This window comes from Lutjanus erythropterus, chromosome 15 (genome assembly GCF_056507025.1).
Source record: "Lutjanus erythropterus isolate fLutEry1 chromosome 15, fLutEry1.hap2, whole genome shotgun sequence".
Lineage (NCBI taxonomy): Eukaryota > Metazoa > Chordata > Actinopteri > Lutjaniformes > Lutjanidae > Lutjanus > Lutjanus erythropterus.
The window spans coordinates 7230716-7247390 of record NC_139331.1 but is presented as its reverse complement, the minus strand read 5'-3'; the positions used below and the strand labels follow the sequence as shown (position 1 = coordinate 7247390).

At 38.1% G+C, this 16675-nt stretch overlaps 1 protein-coding gene across 1 annotated transcript in view; it reads right to left on the bottom strand.

The window, feature by feature from the left end:
- The window catches only part of LOC146313958 (uncharacterized), a 46310-nt gene extending 29635 nt beyond the window's left edge, over positions 1-16675 (bottom strand). The window contains exons 1-18 of the mRNA XM_084738206.1: positions 16586-16675; positions 14511-14614; positions 14346-14391; positions 13030-13182; positions 12773-12937; positions 9677-9829; positions 6637-6801; positions 6363-6518; positions 5288-5431; positions 5014-5184; positions 4764-4817; positions 4487-4639; positions 3543-3713; positions 2949-3008; positions 2699-2851; positions 1396-1566; positions 708-755; positions 433-585 (exon numbers count right to left, since the gene is read on the bottom strand). Coding sequence (XP_084594332.1) covers positions 433-585; positions 708-755; positions 1396-1566; positions 2699-2851; positions 2949-3008; positions 3543-3713; positions 4487-4639; positions 4764-4817; positions 5014-5184; positions 5288-5431; positions 6363-6518; positions 6637-6801; positions 9677-9829; positions 12773-12937; positions 13030-13182; positions 14346-14391; positions 14511-14612 — 2218 coding nt within the window. The 5' untranslated portion in view covers positions 14613-14614; positions 16586-16675. The remainder of the gene's footprint in view (positions 1-432; positions 586-707; positions 756-1395; positions 1567-2698; positions 2852-2948; positions 3009-3542; positions 3714-4486; positions 4640-4763; positions 4818-5013; positions 5185-5287; positions 5432-6362; positions 6519-6636; positions 6802-9676; positions 9830-12772; positions 12938-13029; positions 13183-14345; positions 14392-14510; positions 14615-16585) is intronic.

Here is a 16675-nt window from a genome sequence, read left to right as displayed (position 1 = left end):
CTTTATGCTAAATCAGTTAGCTATGTGATGGCTACTTTGGGGTGGGACAGTTGTAACAGTTCATTAAAATTATGTGAATTTCTGCACTGTGTGCATGGAACACTTTGCAAACTCAAGGCAAGAAGAAATGTTGTTTATTATATATTCCTCAAAAAACTTCTTTCATAAATTATATAGTGTGGATCTTATATCTGCCAATTACATCTTCTTGTTAGATTTACCCTCAGCTAGTATTACCCCACTCCAGTAGTGGGGTAGGTTGTAACAACAGAACTCTTTGTATTTGACATTAACTCACATTATGCCATTGTGTAGTAGACATCCAAGAGAGTTTTATTGTAGTAGGCAAATATAGTTACAATGTAGAATGTACAATGTATCCCTGGTCTGCCCTACTTTTTGTTCCAGTAAATGTAGCCAAATGAATCCTACCTGTAGAAATGTTGACATCAGAGAGTTGTATGTTGCTGTCGATGTTGATGGGGTAACTGATGCTGTTCAGAGCGTTCCTCAGCTGATTTATTACTGCAACATCTGAGACGTTCAACTCAACAGAAATCAGGTATTCATACAGAACTGGAGGAGCTGTAAGGAAGAGAATTCAAAAGATAGATGCATATATTAACTACAACTGCTGCACCACACACATCACACTGTGCTCATGTTTTTGTGTTTTCATCATTTAAACATCGTTTTGTCAGTCTTACTTGTTGGTGCAGGAGTTGTTCTTGTTGTAAGAGGACATGCTGTAAAATCTGTAAGTAGAAAAAGAGAGATGAGTGGCTGCTGAACAAATACATGGAGTGACGCGTCAAAGATAATAACCATTGTACATAAAAGGTTCAAGCTTGGAGATAAATCCATACAGTTAGGGCCCCTACTCAGGCTGCTGAGGCTGCTTTCTCTGCTTGGCTGTGACATAATTGTGAGTGTTTTCTTCCGAGGTGCCTGAGCAGCTGAACAGTTCTTTATATACATATAAATGGCATTTGAAAGACTGGGGTCATCACATATTAAAAATGTAATTATATGTTATCAACAACAGATGGCAGTGTTGTCAAAGGTTTGGTCCTGACTGAAGCAAGCATCCGTCTTTTGGCAACTCAAAAGCCAGGAACAACTTAATAGAGACACAGTAAGAGTCTTGAAATAAAAAGAAGTGGCTCAAGAGAAGTCGGGTATGCAGGTTTCCAAGGTTTCAGTGAGTTATGATGCAAATTTCTGGATCATGGTTATCGAAGTGGCAAAAACATCACAGAGACTAAAAAAAGCAGGCTTATAAACTGTAACATTAGAAGATCACAAGGCCAAAAAGGCAGTCTTAAACAACAGAGAAAAACTCTCCGCACTGTCAGATTTAACTACTCGGAAGATGTTTATCATGTTTAAACTCACTGTATTGATGAGCAGACTGGCAGGATTGTCCATCAGGAGGAATGGCATTGATGCATCCACATGTGTCATCAGTGATATTGTCACAGGGTCCGTACAGTCGACACTGGTCACATGACCAACGATACTGATCCTCACATCTGCACTGGAAACCACCACTGCTCTGAGAGCAAACTGGAGACAAAAACACATCAAGAAATATGAGTAATACTTCATTTGACACCTGTCAGTCTTCATGAAATTCTATGACTGTTCAGTGTAATTTGGTCGATAATGTGATTTTTAATGCAAAGTTGAGTTTGTTATAACAACTTGACATGATCAAACTGTCAATCAGGTAACTCTAAATGCCTATAAATCACCTTTGTACTGCACGCTTTCCTAAAACTGGCCTTATAACATTTAATGACCTCTTTATGACATGTCAAAATGGTACCACTTCATTTGAAGTCTAGGAAACTATTCAAGACACTGTTTCAAAAGCATTTGACAGTCTAATAAAACTTGATTATGACAAGTCCAAAATGTACCACTGCTCCAGGAAAATATCCATGACACGTTTATAATGGTCTCATGACGACCAGTGTCAAAACCAACCACATATGACAGTATAATGTAATGTTTAAACATAAAGCAGCTTCTTTAAGGTTGATAATATCAAGCTGTCCTGACAAAAGACATTTTTGGTAAATGGTAAATGTAAAAGAAAGTAGAATTTTAAGTTGACTCAATTTGAAAAAGACAAGCTGGGGTAATTTATGATGATTCAAAACAAACTCTTCTAGTTAAATAAACTTAATTCAGTCGCAGTTGAGAAAACACCCTCATCAAACTTAAGATATGAAGTTGAACCAACCACTGATGAATATTACAAACAAATTTGATTTCCTTTATATTTTCTCAGTTTTTTTTTCTCAAATTATGAAAAAACAGAGTGTCTGAAGAGTTGTAACCCTCAAATCATGCATGCTGGGAGGTCTGCTATTATGCTGACCGTGTTTCTTTAGAAGCTTAATTTAATGAGTTGACTGAACTCTGTACAATACATTCATTCAACTCATCATTTCAGGTCAAATGATTTCAAGTTAAGAGAACTCATGTTTATCAACTCTGAGGTGTTCTGAAAGTAAATTCTAGACATTTTAAGAGTAATTTACGTGAAGAAATAAAACGTTAAGTAACATATTAAGTTAAAAAGAAAGAATTGGTTGAATCCACTAAATTCCTGCATTACTTTTTACAGTGTAAGAGAGCATTAAAAATAATGCTACAACTGTTTAAGTATGTGTGCAATCCTTATTCCTACCTGTAGAAATGTTGACATCAGAGAGTTGTATGTTGCTGTCGATGTTGATGGGGTAACTGATGCTGTTCAGAGCGTTCCTCAGCTGATTTATTACTGCAACATCTGAGACATTCAACTCAACAGAAATCAGGTATTCATACAGAACTGGAGGAGCTGTAAGGAAGAGAATTCAAAATACATCTCATGCAATCAGTACTGTATTCATCTTTTTTGTGTTTTCACAAATACAATACTGTCTCATCAGTCTTACTTGTTGGTGCAGGACTTGTGGTTGTTGGTATCATTGTTGTAAGAGGACAAGCTGTGAAGTCTGTAAGCAGGAAGAAAGACGAGAGTAGCTGCTTTATAAATACAAATATACAGAGTGATGCTGTTAAGATAATTCCCACTGTACTTAAAAGCCACACACTGCAGCTGCATAGATACAAATCACCATATTTAACTGGATATGACATTTCAATGACTGGGTTCATCTTACATTTGAAGAGAAGATATTACCATGTAATTATGTATTTTCAACAACAGATGGCAGTGTTTCTAAAGGTTTGTTCCTGACTGAAACAAGCTGCTGTCTGGGGTCATCTTACATTTGATCACAGAGATCTTGAAGTTAAAAAAAGAGAAGCTGCTCATGCAGGTTTCTAAGGCTTCAGAGAGTTATGATGACAATTTTTGTATCATGGTTATCAAAGTGACAGAGTCATCTAACTACCAACTAACTACCAAGCAGGCAAAAGAAAAAAAGAAAAAAAAAGTGTTAAACAACAAAGAAAAACTTTCCATCATTCCAAATGTAACTACTCTTAAATAGATTATTTATTATGTTTAATATGAAATAACTCACTGTATTGATGAGCAGACTGGCAGGATTGTCCATCAGGAGGAATGGCATTGATGCATCCACATGTGTCATCAGTGATGTTGTCACAGGGTCCGTACAGTCGACACTGGTCACATGACCAACGATACTGATCCTCACATCTGCACTGGAAACCACCACTGCTCTGAGAGCAAACTGGAGACAAAAACACATCGAGAAATATGAGTGATACTTCATCTGGAGGGGTGTACATAAGACTGTCATTACACCTGTCAGTCTTGATGACTTTTTGAGACTGTTGCTGCTCAGTGTGCATTGGTCAATTATGTCATTTTTAACGTGAAGTTAAGTTTGTTTGAGTTTCATATGACAACTTGACATTATCAAACTTAGTACTACACTCTGGCTGTATAACATTTAATGACCTCTTTTTGACATGTCCTACATTATTTGAAATCTCAGAAACTATTCATGGCACTGTTCCAAAAGCATTTGACAGTCTAATAAAAGTTAATGACATTTTTATGATAAGTCCATAAAGATCATCGATCGTAAAACACCCAGTCCTATCAATGAATCAAAAGCATTTCACAAAACTTAATGACATCTTTATGACAATTCCAAAATATACCACTTTACTTTAGGTGAAGGAAAATATTCATGACAGGCTTATAATGGTCTCATGACGGCCAATGTCAAAAACAACCACACATGACAGTATAATGTAATATTAAAACACAAAGCAGTTTCTTTATGGTTGATAATGTCAAGCTGAGGTGACTTTCCCTTAAAAATTACATGATTGATTCAATGGCACTTCATGACAACGGTTATAAATGTGTCATGACATGGTTATGACAGTGTTAAGATCCAAATGATGCACTTCAGACACAAAAAAGTCACATACCAGCATAAGCTGAAAACAACTTATACTTTTGTTGACATTTCCACAGTCTAATGAATCCTACCTGTAGAAATGTTGACATCAGAGAGTTGTATGTTGCTGTTGATGTTGATGGGGTAACTGATGCTGTTCAGAGCGTTCCTCAGCTGATTTATTACTGCAACATCTGAGACGTTCAACTCAACAGAAATCAGGTATTCATACAGAACTGGAGGAGCTGTGGAGGCAAAAAACAAAATCACTTGAGCACCTTTACTTAGTTCCATCATAATCAAGGGAAAAGAGAAGTATAACAGAAATCAAAAGGCGGTTAATAAGATTATTGAGTACTTTAGCGTTACCTGTTGATGGTGACGTTGTTGTCAGCGCTGCTGTCAGAGGACATACTGAAAAGTCTGTAGGGAAACAAAGACTTGTTGGTGAAAAGGTGCCATGGATATTTTTTCTCAAAATAAGCATTCATGAGTTGAAAATAACAGGAAAAAAAAATCACTGAAATAAAATAACTTACAAGCAAGAACATCGCTAAAGAGAATCACATCAGTTTCAAGATTAGTAGAGCTGGGATTAGTGTGTGATGACAGTACTCACTTTGACTGTGTATTGACTGACAGTACTGTCCGTCTGTGGGAATGGCTTTAATGCAGCCACATGTGTTGTTTGTATCACCATCACACTTCCCATAGGTGGCACACTTGTCACAAGGCCAGAGGTAGTCATCCTCACAGCGGCACTGGAACTGAGAGCCACCCGGGCTGCACACTTTTAAAAGAACACTGTGGTTACTCTTAGAAAAAGGCAGGAACATTTCAGACAGACAGTACGACGTATTCTATCACCTGAGGGCTAAAATATGAGTTCTTACCTGTGGTGATATTAGCATCTGAGATGTTGACATTTGTGCTGATTTGGACAGGGAAAGTGATGTTTTTCAGGGTGCTTCTCAGCTGGTCTGCGTCTGTAGTGTTCACCTCAATGAAAACCTGGTATTCATAAACAACTGGAGGTACTGTTGAAAAAGAGAGCGGCGTTAGGTACTATTTAGGTCATTACGTCATGTATATATACTTTAAATATAAATGCAACACTTTTGTTTTTGCTGCCATTTTTTCACAAGTTGAAGTTAAAAACTTTTTGTATGTGTTCTTCTGTGTTTTTAAATTAGAAGAGACATTTCTTGAAATATAGTGAACCAAACTGTCAGCTGAAATTGACCTAATGTCCAACATAATCCTGATCTTTTCTAAAGAAAAAACATAAATACACTCAACAAAAAAAACTCTCCATTATGTCCTGGTTAATTCCAAAAACCCAGTCCCAGTATTTTGTTAACAGTGATGTTGATTAAACAGGAGGATTATTGCACAGGACTGGTCACAACAAAATGTGCAGGCTGATCTTTAAAATTACATTTCTTAGGCCTTAGACCATTTTTTTCACAGTGGGGCAAAGTCATGACCCGCCCTACCCTAACCCTAGCCAATCACTGCTTTTGCCTAACCGGTTGATTCCACCGAGAACAGCAGGTCTGTGCCACTTGCTCAGATTTTGTTGATTATGTCCTCTTTCCTCGCTCTTTGTGCTTCTACCATGGATAAGCAGGCTACGTGGTTAAATAGTTTCTTTTCTGTCTGTCTTTAAGATCGTGACTCTGCATGGAGTCTTTTATTTTGAAAATTAACCAGATTCTCCCTGCAAATTGTGAACAAAATTTAATAAAGAAATAAAGCTTTTGTGTTCACAGAAGAAGAGATTTTTTAATTCAGCTCATGAAAAATGGGGTAAAAACAAAAGTGCTCTGTTTTTTTTTTCTTTAATTTTTTCATACATGTAGTCCCAGATTAAGCCTATGTAGAACATTAGCTTAATTTCAGTTGGCAGGTTTAATCAATTTTTCAAAATGTCACATACAGATTACAGGGCCAAGTATTATTTCTTACCAGTAAATATTATGTCAATTTGTGTGATGTTGATTGTGTTGTTAAGTCTGAGAGGAAAATTGATGTTCTCCACAGCGCTCCTTAATTGCTCTATCAGTGCAATGTCACTAAGGCTGACTTCAACTTCAAGTAGGTATTCATACAGCTGCACAGCTTCTAGCGAGCACAAAACCAAGAAAAAACAGCTGATTACAACACTAGAAGATGTCTTGTTTCTCATGTAGAATGAAAACATCAAGATGCTTAACAGTGAGCCTGAAAAAGTCTCTGTCACCTGTCTTTGGCTGGCAGAATTCTCCGTTGGATGGAAGAGCGTTGATACACCCACACGTGTCACCAGTCATCTCATCACAGGCTCCGTAAGTGAGACAGTTTTCATTGGACCAAACATACTGATCCTCACATCTGCACTGGAAGCTGGTACCATTCAGGTGACAAACTAGAGAACAACAAGGAAAAATACACACACGAGGACAAAGAAAGGACACACAAAAGACAGATTAAATATTAAACAGATATAACAGGACTTTAATACATCCACACAGACTTGTTTGAGAACTGTAAGTAAAATCAATTCAACAATTATTAAATCAATCATTAATAGGCCACCATTGTTTGGTTTCTGCAGTCTCCGGGCACGGGACAGTCCCCTATTATGAAAACTGGATTTTACATTGTTCCTTGTTGAACTTTTAACGTGTGTGTGTGTGTGTGTGTGTGTGTGTGTGTGTGTGTGTGTGTGTGTGTGTGTGTGTGTGTGTGTGCGTGTACAGGCCGTGCTAGCCCGCTGCGTGTGAAGCCCAGGACGAACGTTTCTGTTGACACAACAGACGGTTTCTGCTCTGCAGGTTTCGCGCTCTAACTCATCAGATTTAGACTGAAACAGTGACTGACGTTCACGTGCTGATTATCTTTAAGCAGGAAGACAATGAACTGGACATAACTTCTCCAATATTTAATCAATCTGAAAGTAAACCTCCTGGAGTTAAAGGTGAAAGCCAACACCTTAGCTCCACGGAAACTGTTTCATTTTCAGATCGAATGTGATGGACCAAAGTGCCAAAATAAACGTGTGTGTGATTACAGCCAGCATTGTTGTTTTGTGATCAAGTATGAACTTGTGCACACCGACAGGTATTAAAATATGAAATGCATGTGCTTAATTCGTATGATTTAGAATTGTGTATAACATAAGCTTACACTGCCAGTGTTGACTAAGTAGATTTACAAGTACTTTTCAAGGTACTTGTACTTTAGTTCAGTATTTCCAATTTATTTGACCTCATATTTTCACTCCATATACAGAGGAATAGAGTGTTGCCAACCATTTTTGGCTTGTGACTCCTAACTTCTAACTACTTGGGGGCTATTATTAAAGGGACAGTTCACCCAAAAATCAAAAAGACATATTTTCCCCCTGGCCTGTAGTACTATTTTTCCATCTAGATAGTTTGGTGTGAGCTAGAGTTTTGATGATATCAGCTATAGAGATGTCTGCCCTCTCTCTAATATATTAGGACTAAATGGCACGTGACTTGTGGTGCTGAAAAACACCACAAAAATTCATGTGGAAACTACTTTCTTTCCACAAGAGAGGAAGTAGTTCTCTATCTCATATATTGGAGAGAAGGCAGATATCTCTACAGCTTATGGGAAAAATATGTATTTTTGATTTGGGGGTGAAGTGTCCCTTTAAGTCCCTTTAAACTTCTCAGATGGTTTCATTCAAATAACTGCACAAACCTCAAATAGGTAAAAGTATGCAGTATTTCTCAGAGTCCGAACAGAAAACAGATTTATTGAACAAAACTTTGTCTTTTCTTTTTTTTCTGATACCAAAACCACTGCTCTGGTCCATATGGTTCTGGAGTTATTCTTTTTTCTTATTTACTTTTGAACATGGACATCAGGCATGCCTCACACTCTGTAATATGTACCAAACGCACCCTAAATTGCTAAAACCTGCATTGCTGTCCTGCACTAGTGTCGCTGCCTGCTCTTTTAGCTCCACCACCACCCCAGCATCAACATGCAGGCTCCGACGGGGAGTTCGAGAACTGCTCATGACCCCTGGTGTATCTCTATGTAACTTAACCTGTGGGGTGAGACTAGGCGCCAAACTCTAACTGTGTTCTGCTGCTGAAATTAACATTCTAAAACGTGAGTTGTCTGACTGAAACATCATTCTTAAGGTTGACTTAACCATTTGCTGGCAAGAAATGGCCCACGACAAACGTATCAGATCTTTCAAGGCAAACATTTTCTCTTATAACACGGAATTCACCACCAATCTGGGGCACAATGGGGCAATATGAGGCGCATGCACTCAACTGGAACTGGGGAAGTATTGGTGCGATTTTACACTGCAAGCACAGGACCTTTGGACTGACGGAGGAGGTTTTCAGGCCCAAGGTCAAGACAGCAAGTTCTGCTGTGTCACTTCCTCCATATGTCCAGAGTTAATAGGTGAGAAATTACAAAGTAAACACTTGATTGTGCATTGATGCGTGGGCAACGGCTGATCATAGGCATTCCTGTAAGACTGTCTCTAATATGAGCAGAGGTAGAAAGTAAAAAAGTACAAATAATTTAGAAATAGATTTTTCAGGTATCTGTGCTTTACTTGAATATTTATTTATGTCGGACTACTTTTTACTTTTACTCCCTACATTTTAACACAAATATCTGTACTTTCTACTCCTGACATTTTCAAAAAAAAGGCTTGTTACTCTTAGTTTTAATGCATTTGAGGGGAATAGATTATTTCTCTTATGCATCTTTATGCATTACCTCAAGACTGATTTCAGCAGAAATGGATTGGACAATAACACAGGCGTATCCATCAGTGGATATCACACATGATAGACATAACAAGCCAAAAACAACATAACAAGATGTAACAAGAAGAAAACAATGTAAAAGACGTAGCAAGACATAAAAGACCTAAGGAAACGGAACAGACAGAGAGGGACTCTTGACCGTAGAGAAGATGTGAGGTTCAGCTGACAGCACAGAAACAGCCAGTAGGAATGTCCTTCAGAGGACGACTTTTTGCTTTTATACACAAGTACATTTCAGAGCCTGTACTTTCTCACTTTCACGTAAGAGGCTGAATCAGTACTTCACTTTTTATACACAAGTACCTGTACTTCTATTTAAGTAAAGCTTGTGTGTACTTTTCCCACCTCTGAATATAAGAAATGTATTCATGAAAGAACAAAGCAAGGATTAATCATTGATCATGGAAAAAAAAAAACAGCACAGCTCAATAACAGCATCGCCGGGGTTCAGATCAGGAGTAGCTCCACCCTTACCTGTGGTGATGTTGATGTCTGTGACATTCAAAGTGGGACCCAGGGCCAGAGAAAAGCTGCCGTTGTTCAAGACGCTCCGCAGGTAGTCCACTGTCTGCACATCTGTCAAATTCAGCTCCACATCCACGGTGTACTCAACCTGAGCCAGCAACGCTGCACGTGCAGTGAAAACAGACAAAACTCTTTCATTGGAATATGAAGCCTGTCAAAGATTGATTGAATTTTTTATAAGAAACAGGTTTGTTGGGCCCCCTGTGCTAATTAATGTAAAACCTCCACAGTTACATTTATCTATATCAGTCTTCAGAACTGGGACAAAATTGTATTTTGAGGGTTTTTGATTTTTACTCTTCAATTATGCTGGAAAACAATACATTACACATTCAGCCGAGCAACATTAGCATTCATTAGTAGCATGTTTCACCTGATCAGTCCAACATTAACTCTTTTACCTCGGTTTTCCTCTCCACCAACTCTTGAGAAAACATTTCTTTAGCTGATAAATTCTCCACTTCACCAGCTAGTCACTAACATTTGCCTGTCATTTATTAGCTATGTGTTTGTACGTATAGGATTTCACTGCCTGACATTGTTGCCAGATCGGGCGATTTTATGCCCAGGCGGCCTGTTTTTGGTTGCACTGTGCAGGATAAAATGGTGTTTAGCAGGTGGTCAGGACTTACTTTGGTTTGCAGTGAGTTAGGCAGGTTTTTAAATGCATTAAGAATTGCAGTATACTAAAAGTACATTCATAAATTGTATTCCTTAAAGTGCCCTACAAGCCTTTAAATGATTAAATAGCTCCCTGTGTGTTTTTATTACAGCTTTGTAGTAGTTATAATGATTTTTGCTGCACTGGTGCCCCCTTTTTTTATTTTTCTTGCCCTTGCCCCTCAGACAGCCTGAGTGCACCACTGCTTCGATATGAAATAATTTTTATTCAATCTGCTGAGAGGAGACACAAGGTACCATCATCCACCTGCGGTTTACCCTGTAAACACACACACTGCAGTGTTTTTGCTATCAGAAACCTCTTGTTTCATTATTTGTCAGAGGTTTTGATTGTATGGTATTGCGTATACTTTCACTTTCTCTTCTTCTTTCTTTAACCTTCTCTCTTTCTTTCTAGATCTCTTCGTGCATGCACTATTTATAGATTTACATGTGCAATAACTCTGTTGAATTTAAAAAATACAGTACTGCTGGTGCTTGACTTTTCCTAAATGTGTCTGTATTATCACGTGAGATGTTCTTTCTGTAAATGACACAAAAGACAAAGAAAATGTGATCATTTTTATCTATCTCTGCAAGAGGCAGCCATATTGACTGCACAGAAATTGCTGCAGATATGTTTTTACTGTTTGTGCACTTGGAAATGCATCTTGGTTGCTTAGCAACTCTCACTCTCTCTGTCAGTGAGATTTCACAAGTGGTTTTAAGTCCAATTAATTTGCCTGCATTATAATGCAAATAATTTGACTAAATATTCATAATCAGTAGAAAATTGCGGAATTAGGGGAACAAAAAGTAGGGGAGACCTGGGACAGTTGTAACGCTTTTTGTCTCAGCACTTGTAAGTCCCTGAATTTTTGTGTTAGAGCTCTCAGATTTTGAGATAAAGTACCCTCATTTACTACAAATGGCAATGTTTCTAACTTTTTTGGTTTTATTTTTTACGCGTTTTCAAAATGGTCTTGTAAGCTATGATTATTTTTCACAACGTTAAAATATCACATGCGTATAAAATACAGTTGAACTGAGTAATTCTATATTAATCCAAAATTTAAATGGGCTCAGTGATGGTTGTTATCCTACAGAAAAAATACTGCTGTGAATGTATGCGTTCATTACACTTTACTATGTGTGATGGTATGCATAACTAAACTTTGCAAAATGTATTTCATTTTATAAAATGTGTGTTTATGAGAGATTGTACAGTTGAAATTCAAAGGGCACTTTTGGCACTCCCAGGGTGTTAAACTGGTACACTATTAGCTACTATTTTTGTTATTTGAACTGCTCCTTTATTTTTTCCTTTATTTTTAAGGGAAAGGGCAGAAAATCAAAATATTGGCCTGTAAGTTGTGTTGTGCGATGTAGCCTCATATCTGCATTCTAGCTCACTTGCGAACACTTGAATTGTTGTTTTATTATTATGTCACACTGAAAATTGAACCACAATACTGTTGCTATGATTTCACTTGTTTATTATAGATAATATTTGGGCAGATTTTGAGAAGTTATTGAGCTAGAAAACATTAAAACCAATCTGGCAACACTGCTGCCTGGTACATCTGGTAACAAGGCTGATGAGAGCTGTGAGACTGAATCAAAACAGAACAGCTGCGGGTCCCAAAACCAGAACAATGAGCTGAAAAGCAGAGTTAAGAGGAAGTGCAGAACCGGGTGATAATTCTCTGCTGGTTCACCACAACCCCTTTTACATACGAGTCATCATGTGATCCATTGTTGTTTACAAAAACATGGACTATAGCCAAGGGCAAACATTTTGTGTCACGGTTGGTGAGGACAATAAACACGTCTCAGACTATTGTCACCAAGCTTCAGAGTGACACAGACACTGTTTTATTAACATAGTCTCTGACACAAAGTGTAAGGGGACACAGAGGTAGGCTATTCCGCTGCCGACTAAGATTACAGCATGGGAATTAAATTGCAGGTTTGTGTATATTCCTCAGAAACCCATGGTCATAGCTTGGCAGTGGATCAAACCAATGTGAGGCATAATGAGGGGAAGCACGCAATCTTCAAAAATTTAAAACTGTATTGTTAATACTGGATGTCACAAACTAATATTGACTAGACACTGACAGACAACAGCAGTTATATACATATATATTTTTTAGTTATTGCTGTTGCAATTCAGTAATCCCTGGATACCGGTAGCGACATGTCCCTACCATCCCAACCCGATTCTACACCCTTGATTATGTCTGCTTAAACTCCTCTGTGGAGGATGAACACAGTTTTTTGAATTGCATTAACATGAACTGGATTGCACTGATTTTAACCGAACTGAACTGACCCATGGCATGGCAAATCATTAGATTTAATAATAAATTTGGATTGGATTACCTGATATTGGCTGGCAGGACTGGCCATCAACTGGAAGGCCATTGATGCATTTACAGATGCCACTGGATATGGAATCACAGGCTCCGTATGAGACACAGGTTGCGTACGGCCAAGCAAACTGATCCTCACATCTACACTGGATGCCAGTGCCATTTGATGCACACACTGTCAACAGAGAAGAAAATTATCGATATGCTAATAACCTTTGTAATATGTTTGTTATGAATTTGGTAAAGACGGTCAGAATTGGTGCTCACCTGTTGTGATGCTTAAATCAGTGATGTCTGTGTTGTTGTCAAGTTGTATGGGTAGACTGGTGGCATTCAAAGACGACCGAAGCCGCTCAAATGTTTCCACATTAGAGGTGTTCACAACAACCTCAATAATGTAATTCAATTGGCCTGTGAGCGCTGCAAAGGTTGAAATTAGAAAAATCAATGTGAATTTTTGATAAACATACAAAGCATTAAAGTAGCAGTTTGAAATTTTGGGTAGGGCTGCCCCCAAATTGTTGACTAAATGGTTGGTTGCTGACAAGAGTCTTAATCGACCACATTTTTATTTATTCAGTGCACTCAGTGAATCTATGTAGCATGTAATCTCAGACCATGGCGCCCTTCACAAAGTAAAGGTTTGTGCATTTTGCATTCCAATTCTCTCCAAAGTTGAAGTTTGACACAACTGTTGGAGCACGGGCTCGGTCCGACTACCTAAACATTGTTGTCTGAAGTAATGTTACATAAAACATAAAGGTAAAAGTAGAAAATTGTAAACTTCTTATGGCAGCCTGCAGTCATTCACCCTAATGGAGAGACACTACCGCAGCAATGGCGGCTTGTTAACTTGTGGTACATCACTGGATTCGTCTATTAGCCTAGAATACAGCCTGTCAGGCCAGTCAGGACAATGAAGCCTCAACAGGGACAGAAGCAAGCTAATTAGTTTAAATCATCCATCATGTTGATGAGTCTGCGAGTATTTGTCTTGTGTTTTAAACAACATTATAATGTGCCAAAATCAATTCATAAAATATTCGGTCTCTTTGCTGGTTGTTCCCACGCATTCAGAATCGTTTTTGCCATTAGCATTTAACAGGCGGCTCACTTAATAAGCCAACAGTTGGCTTTAGCTAACAACCACTAGCCAACTAGTAAAATCTTTAGTTGGGGACAGCCCTAATTTTAAGAAAAGAGCTTATTCACTTTCTTGCAGCAGCTAAGGGGAGAAGATTGATACCACTCCCATGTCTATGCTAAACATGACGCAATATCCAGTGGACAGTTAGCTTAGCATAGCCAGCATGAAGATTGGATATAGAAGAAAATCTGACTCTACCCAAACGTGAGAAATTGCCAGCAACCTCACATAAACAAGACTCTGTGCCAGCTGTTTCACCCTGAATGGAAAAGTCATGCTGAGCTAAGCTAATCTTTAGCTTCATTAGTAATGGACAGATGTGAGAGTGGTATCAATCTTCTCTTCTAACTCTGAGCGAAAAAGCAAATAAGTGTATTTCCCAAATGTTTATATTCATTTTCATATACTTTCATTAATATTAATAATTGTGACTGACCATTCCTTTTCTCTCTTGTGTGAGGTAGAAAGTCTTCGTGGTGTACCTGAGGCAAAAACAGATATCAGGTTCCAATAATTGCTTTGTGTTTAGCCTATATCAAAACCAGTCATCAGGCACAAGCCCCATATTTTCTGTTCTGTGTCATATATACAGCAAACTTACTGGTATAGCTGGTTGTGAAAATTCATTGACGTTCCCTGTTTCCAAAATAATAAGCGTCACTAGAAGGGCAAAGACGGCCAAGCCATTCGTAGATATTGCCATTCCTTTCAAGACAGGTAGAAAAAGAACAAGAATTTACTTGCTGCATTGTTTCATGGCCTATTGTTTGTATTGTTATACAGACAATAGGTGTGGAATATCCCACGTTACTCACACCCAGCACAATATATCTACAATTGAACAGATGACAGTCAAGCTTAGTAATGTCCTAGGTTCTTAACCCAATAATTATCTCATGACAGCAATGCAATTTATCCATTTACCAACTTTATCATTAAAATTCCCAGTGTCTTTAAAGCCGGCTGGTCCACTTTTTAAACCATCTACTTTGAATCTTGTCTGTACCAGATATACTGATGGGAAATAATCTGGCTAAATGACATTTTTCCTATTATTCAATATCCTGTCTGTAATATCTATGTAGGCAGATACTTAAAATACTTCCTCATAGCCTAAATCGCTTGGACAGGCAGTTAACCAGTTGCGGCACTGGCACTGTTAGTCACTGCTTTGTTTCATCCGTGATCTGAGCACTCTTTATGTGATTCAAATCACAGGGTAGGGAGTGCTGACATTACAGCGCTACCTGCTCCTCTTGACAGTCTGGTAATCTGTCATTGCCACAAAGGGATTCATTAAAGAAAGACAGTTAACATTAGCTAGACCCCCACCTTACTGTAACACAGCAATGAGTGTGTGGAGAACACATGAAAAAAAAGTAATGTCAAGTAGGCGTAAGTGCTAACATTAGCAAATTAGGTTTCCTAGCTTTCTGAATGACTAACAAGTGCTTGTCTCTCTTGTTTTTTGGGGGGGGTTTGAACATTTTAGTCCCCCATTATTTTCTTATTGAAAAGCTTTTATTAGGAGCAGCAACATAGAAAATCATGATGTAAGAAAGGAACGAAAAGACAAACTCATCTAGTAGCTAAAGAAAAAGGGTCAGTCGTCTATTTTAGCAGGTTTAAAAAACCTGCATATGCATAATTTTACTTAGCAAAAACCATATTAGATAACCATTAACAACATTAGCTAGCCACTGTCACCTTCTTTCAAACTTGATAGAACTAAAATGAAACTCACTCGTCTTTCCAGTCCTCCAACAATAACCAACTCTGGTTTGGTTAAAATAAGGGAGATCAGACATCAGAGAAGCAGAGGGAGGAAACGGCAAGCAGAGCCAGAATATTTTCTTACCTACCTCTGTGAATTAAAGGTTTATTTTGACCAAATGAGAGTTGGTAATCATTGTAATGGTAGACAGACAAGCCAAGAGGTTTTTGGTGGGTTTTATATGTCACGCTATGTTGTGCGAGTAAAGAATGGATCAAGGTTGAATGTTTTACAGTGACCAGTGTCTTAACAGTAGCCTACATACTCAGTGCTCCCATGGTAATTAACATGTTTCCTAGCAACATCAGCAAATCCACATTGGCTGTTAGATGTCAGTCAATTGCCGGTGTGGGACACACCCACCCAACCACTAAATCTTAGATACTGTTTCTACAAATATGTCAGCAAACAGTTTCATTCTCTTTTGAAATGTAAACTTAGTTAAACTTAGAAAGTTTATTGTATCCTAATTCCAAAAAACTACTTTTTTTTCACACATCTCTAATGATATTCAGCCATATAAAGAGTTTTAGTGTTTCCCAGATTTGAGATATCCATCTCTGTGGACTGCAATATCTTTCCAGAATCAGTGTTTCATGGGATAACATGGGATAACTGATGTAACTCACTGATGACAATTTTCCTAGAGCTACTTCTTCAGTAGAAAGTAGTTCTACTGAAAGAAACAGCCAGGCAAAATTTCATTCACCTGTTGTGCTGGGCGGCAGAGACAGAGATTGGAATAAACATGGCAATCAAAACGAGCTGAGCTTTTGTTATTCAGACACAGACGTCTGACCTATTTCTGCTCCTGACTCATATCTAAGCCCATTATCACAAAGAAGATATTTTTATTAATTAGAGACAATAAAGCGCCTCACATTGTTTTCCAGTAAACACACCTTTAATGGCTTGTCCTCTTCAAGGTAACTTGTTGCTGCATGGCACACCAGCAGAAGATGTATCATCTTTAAAATGCCAGAATGGAGATC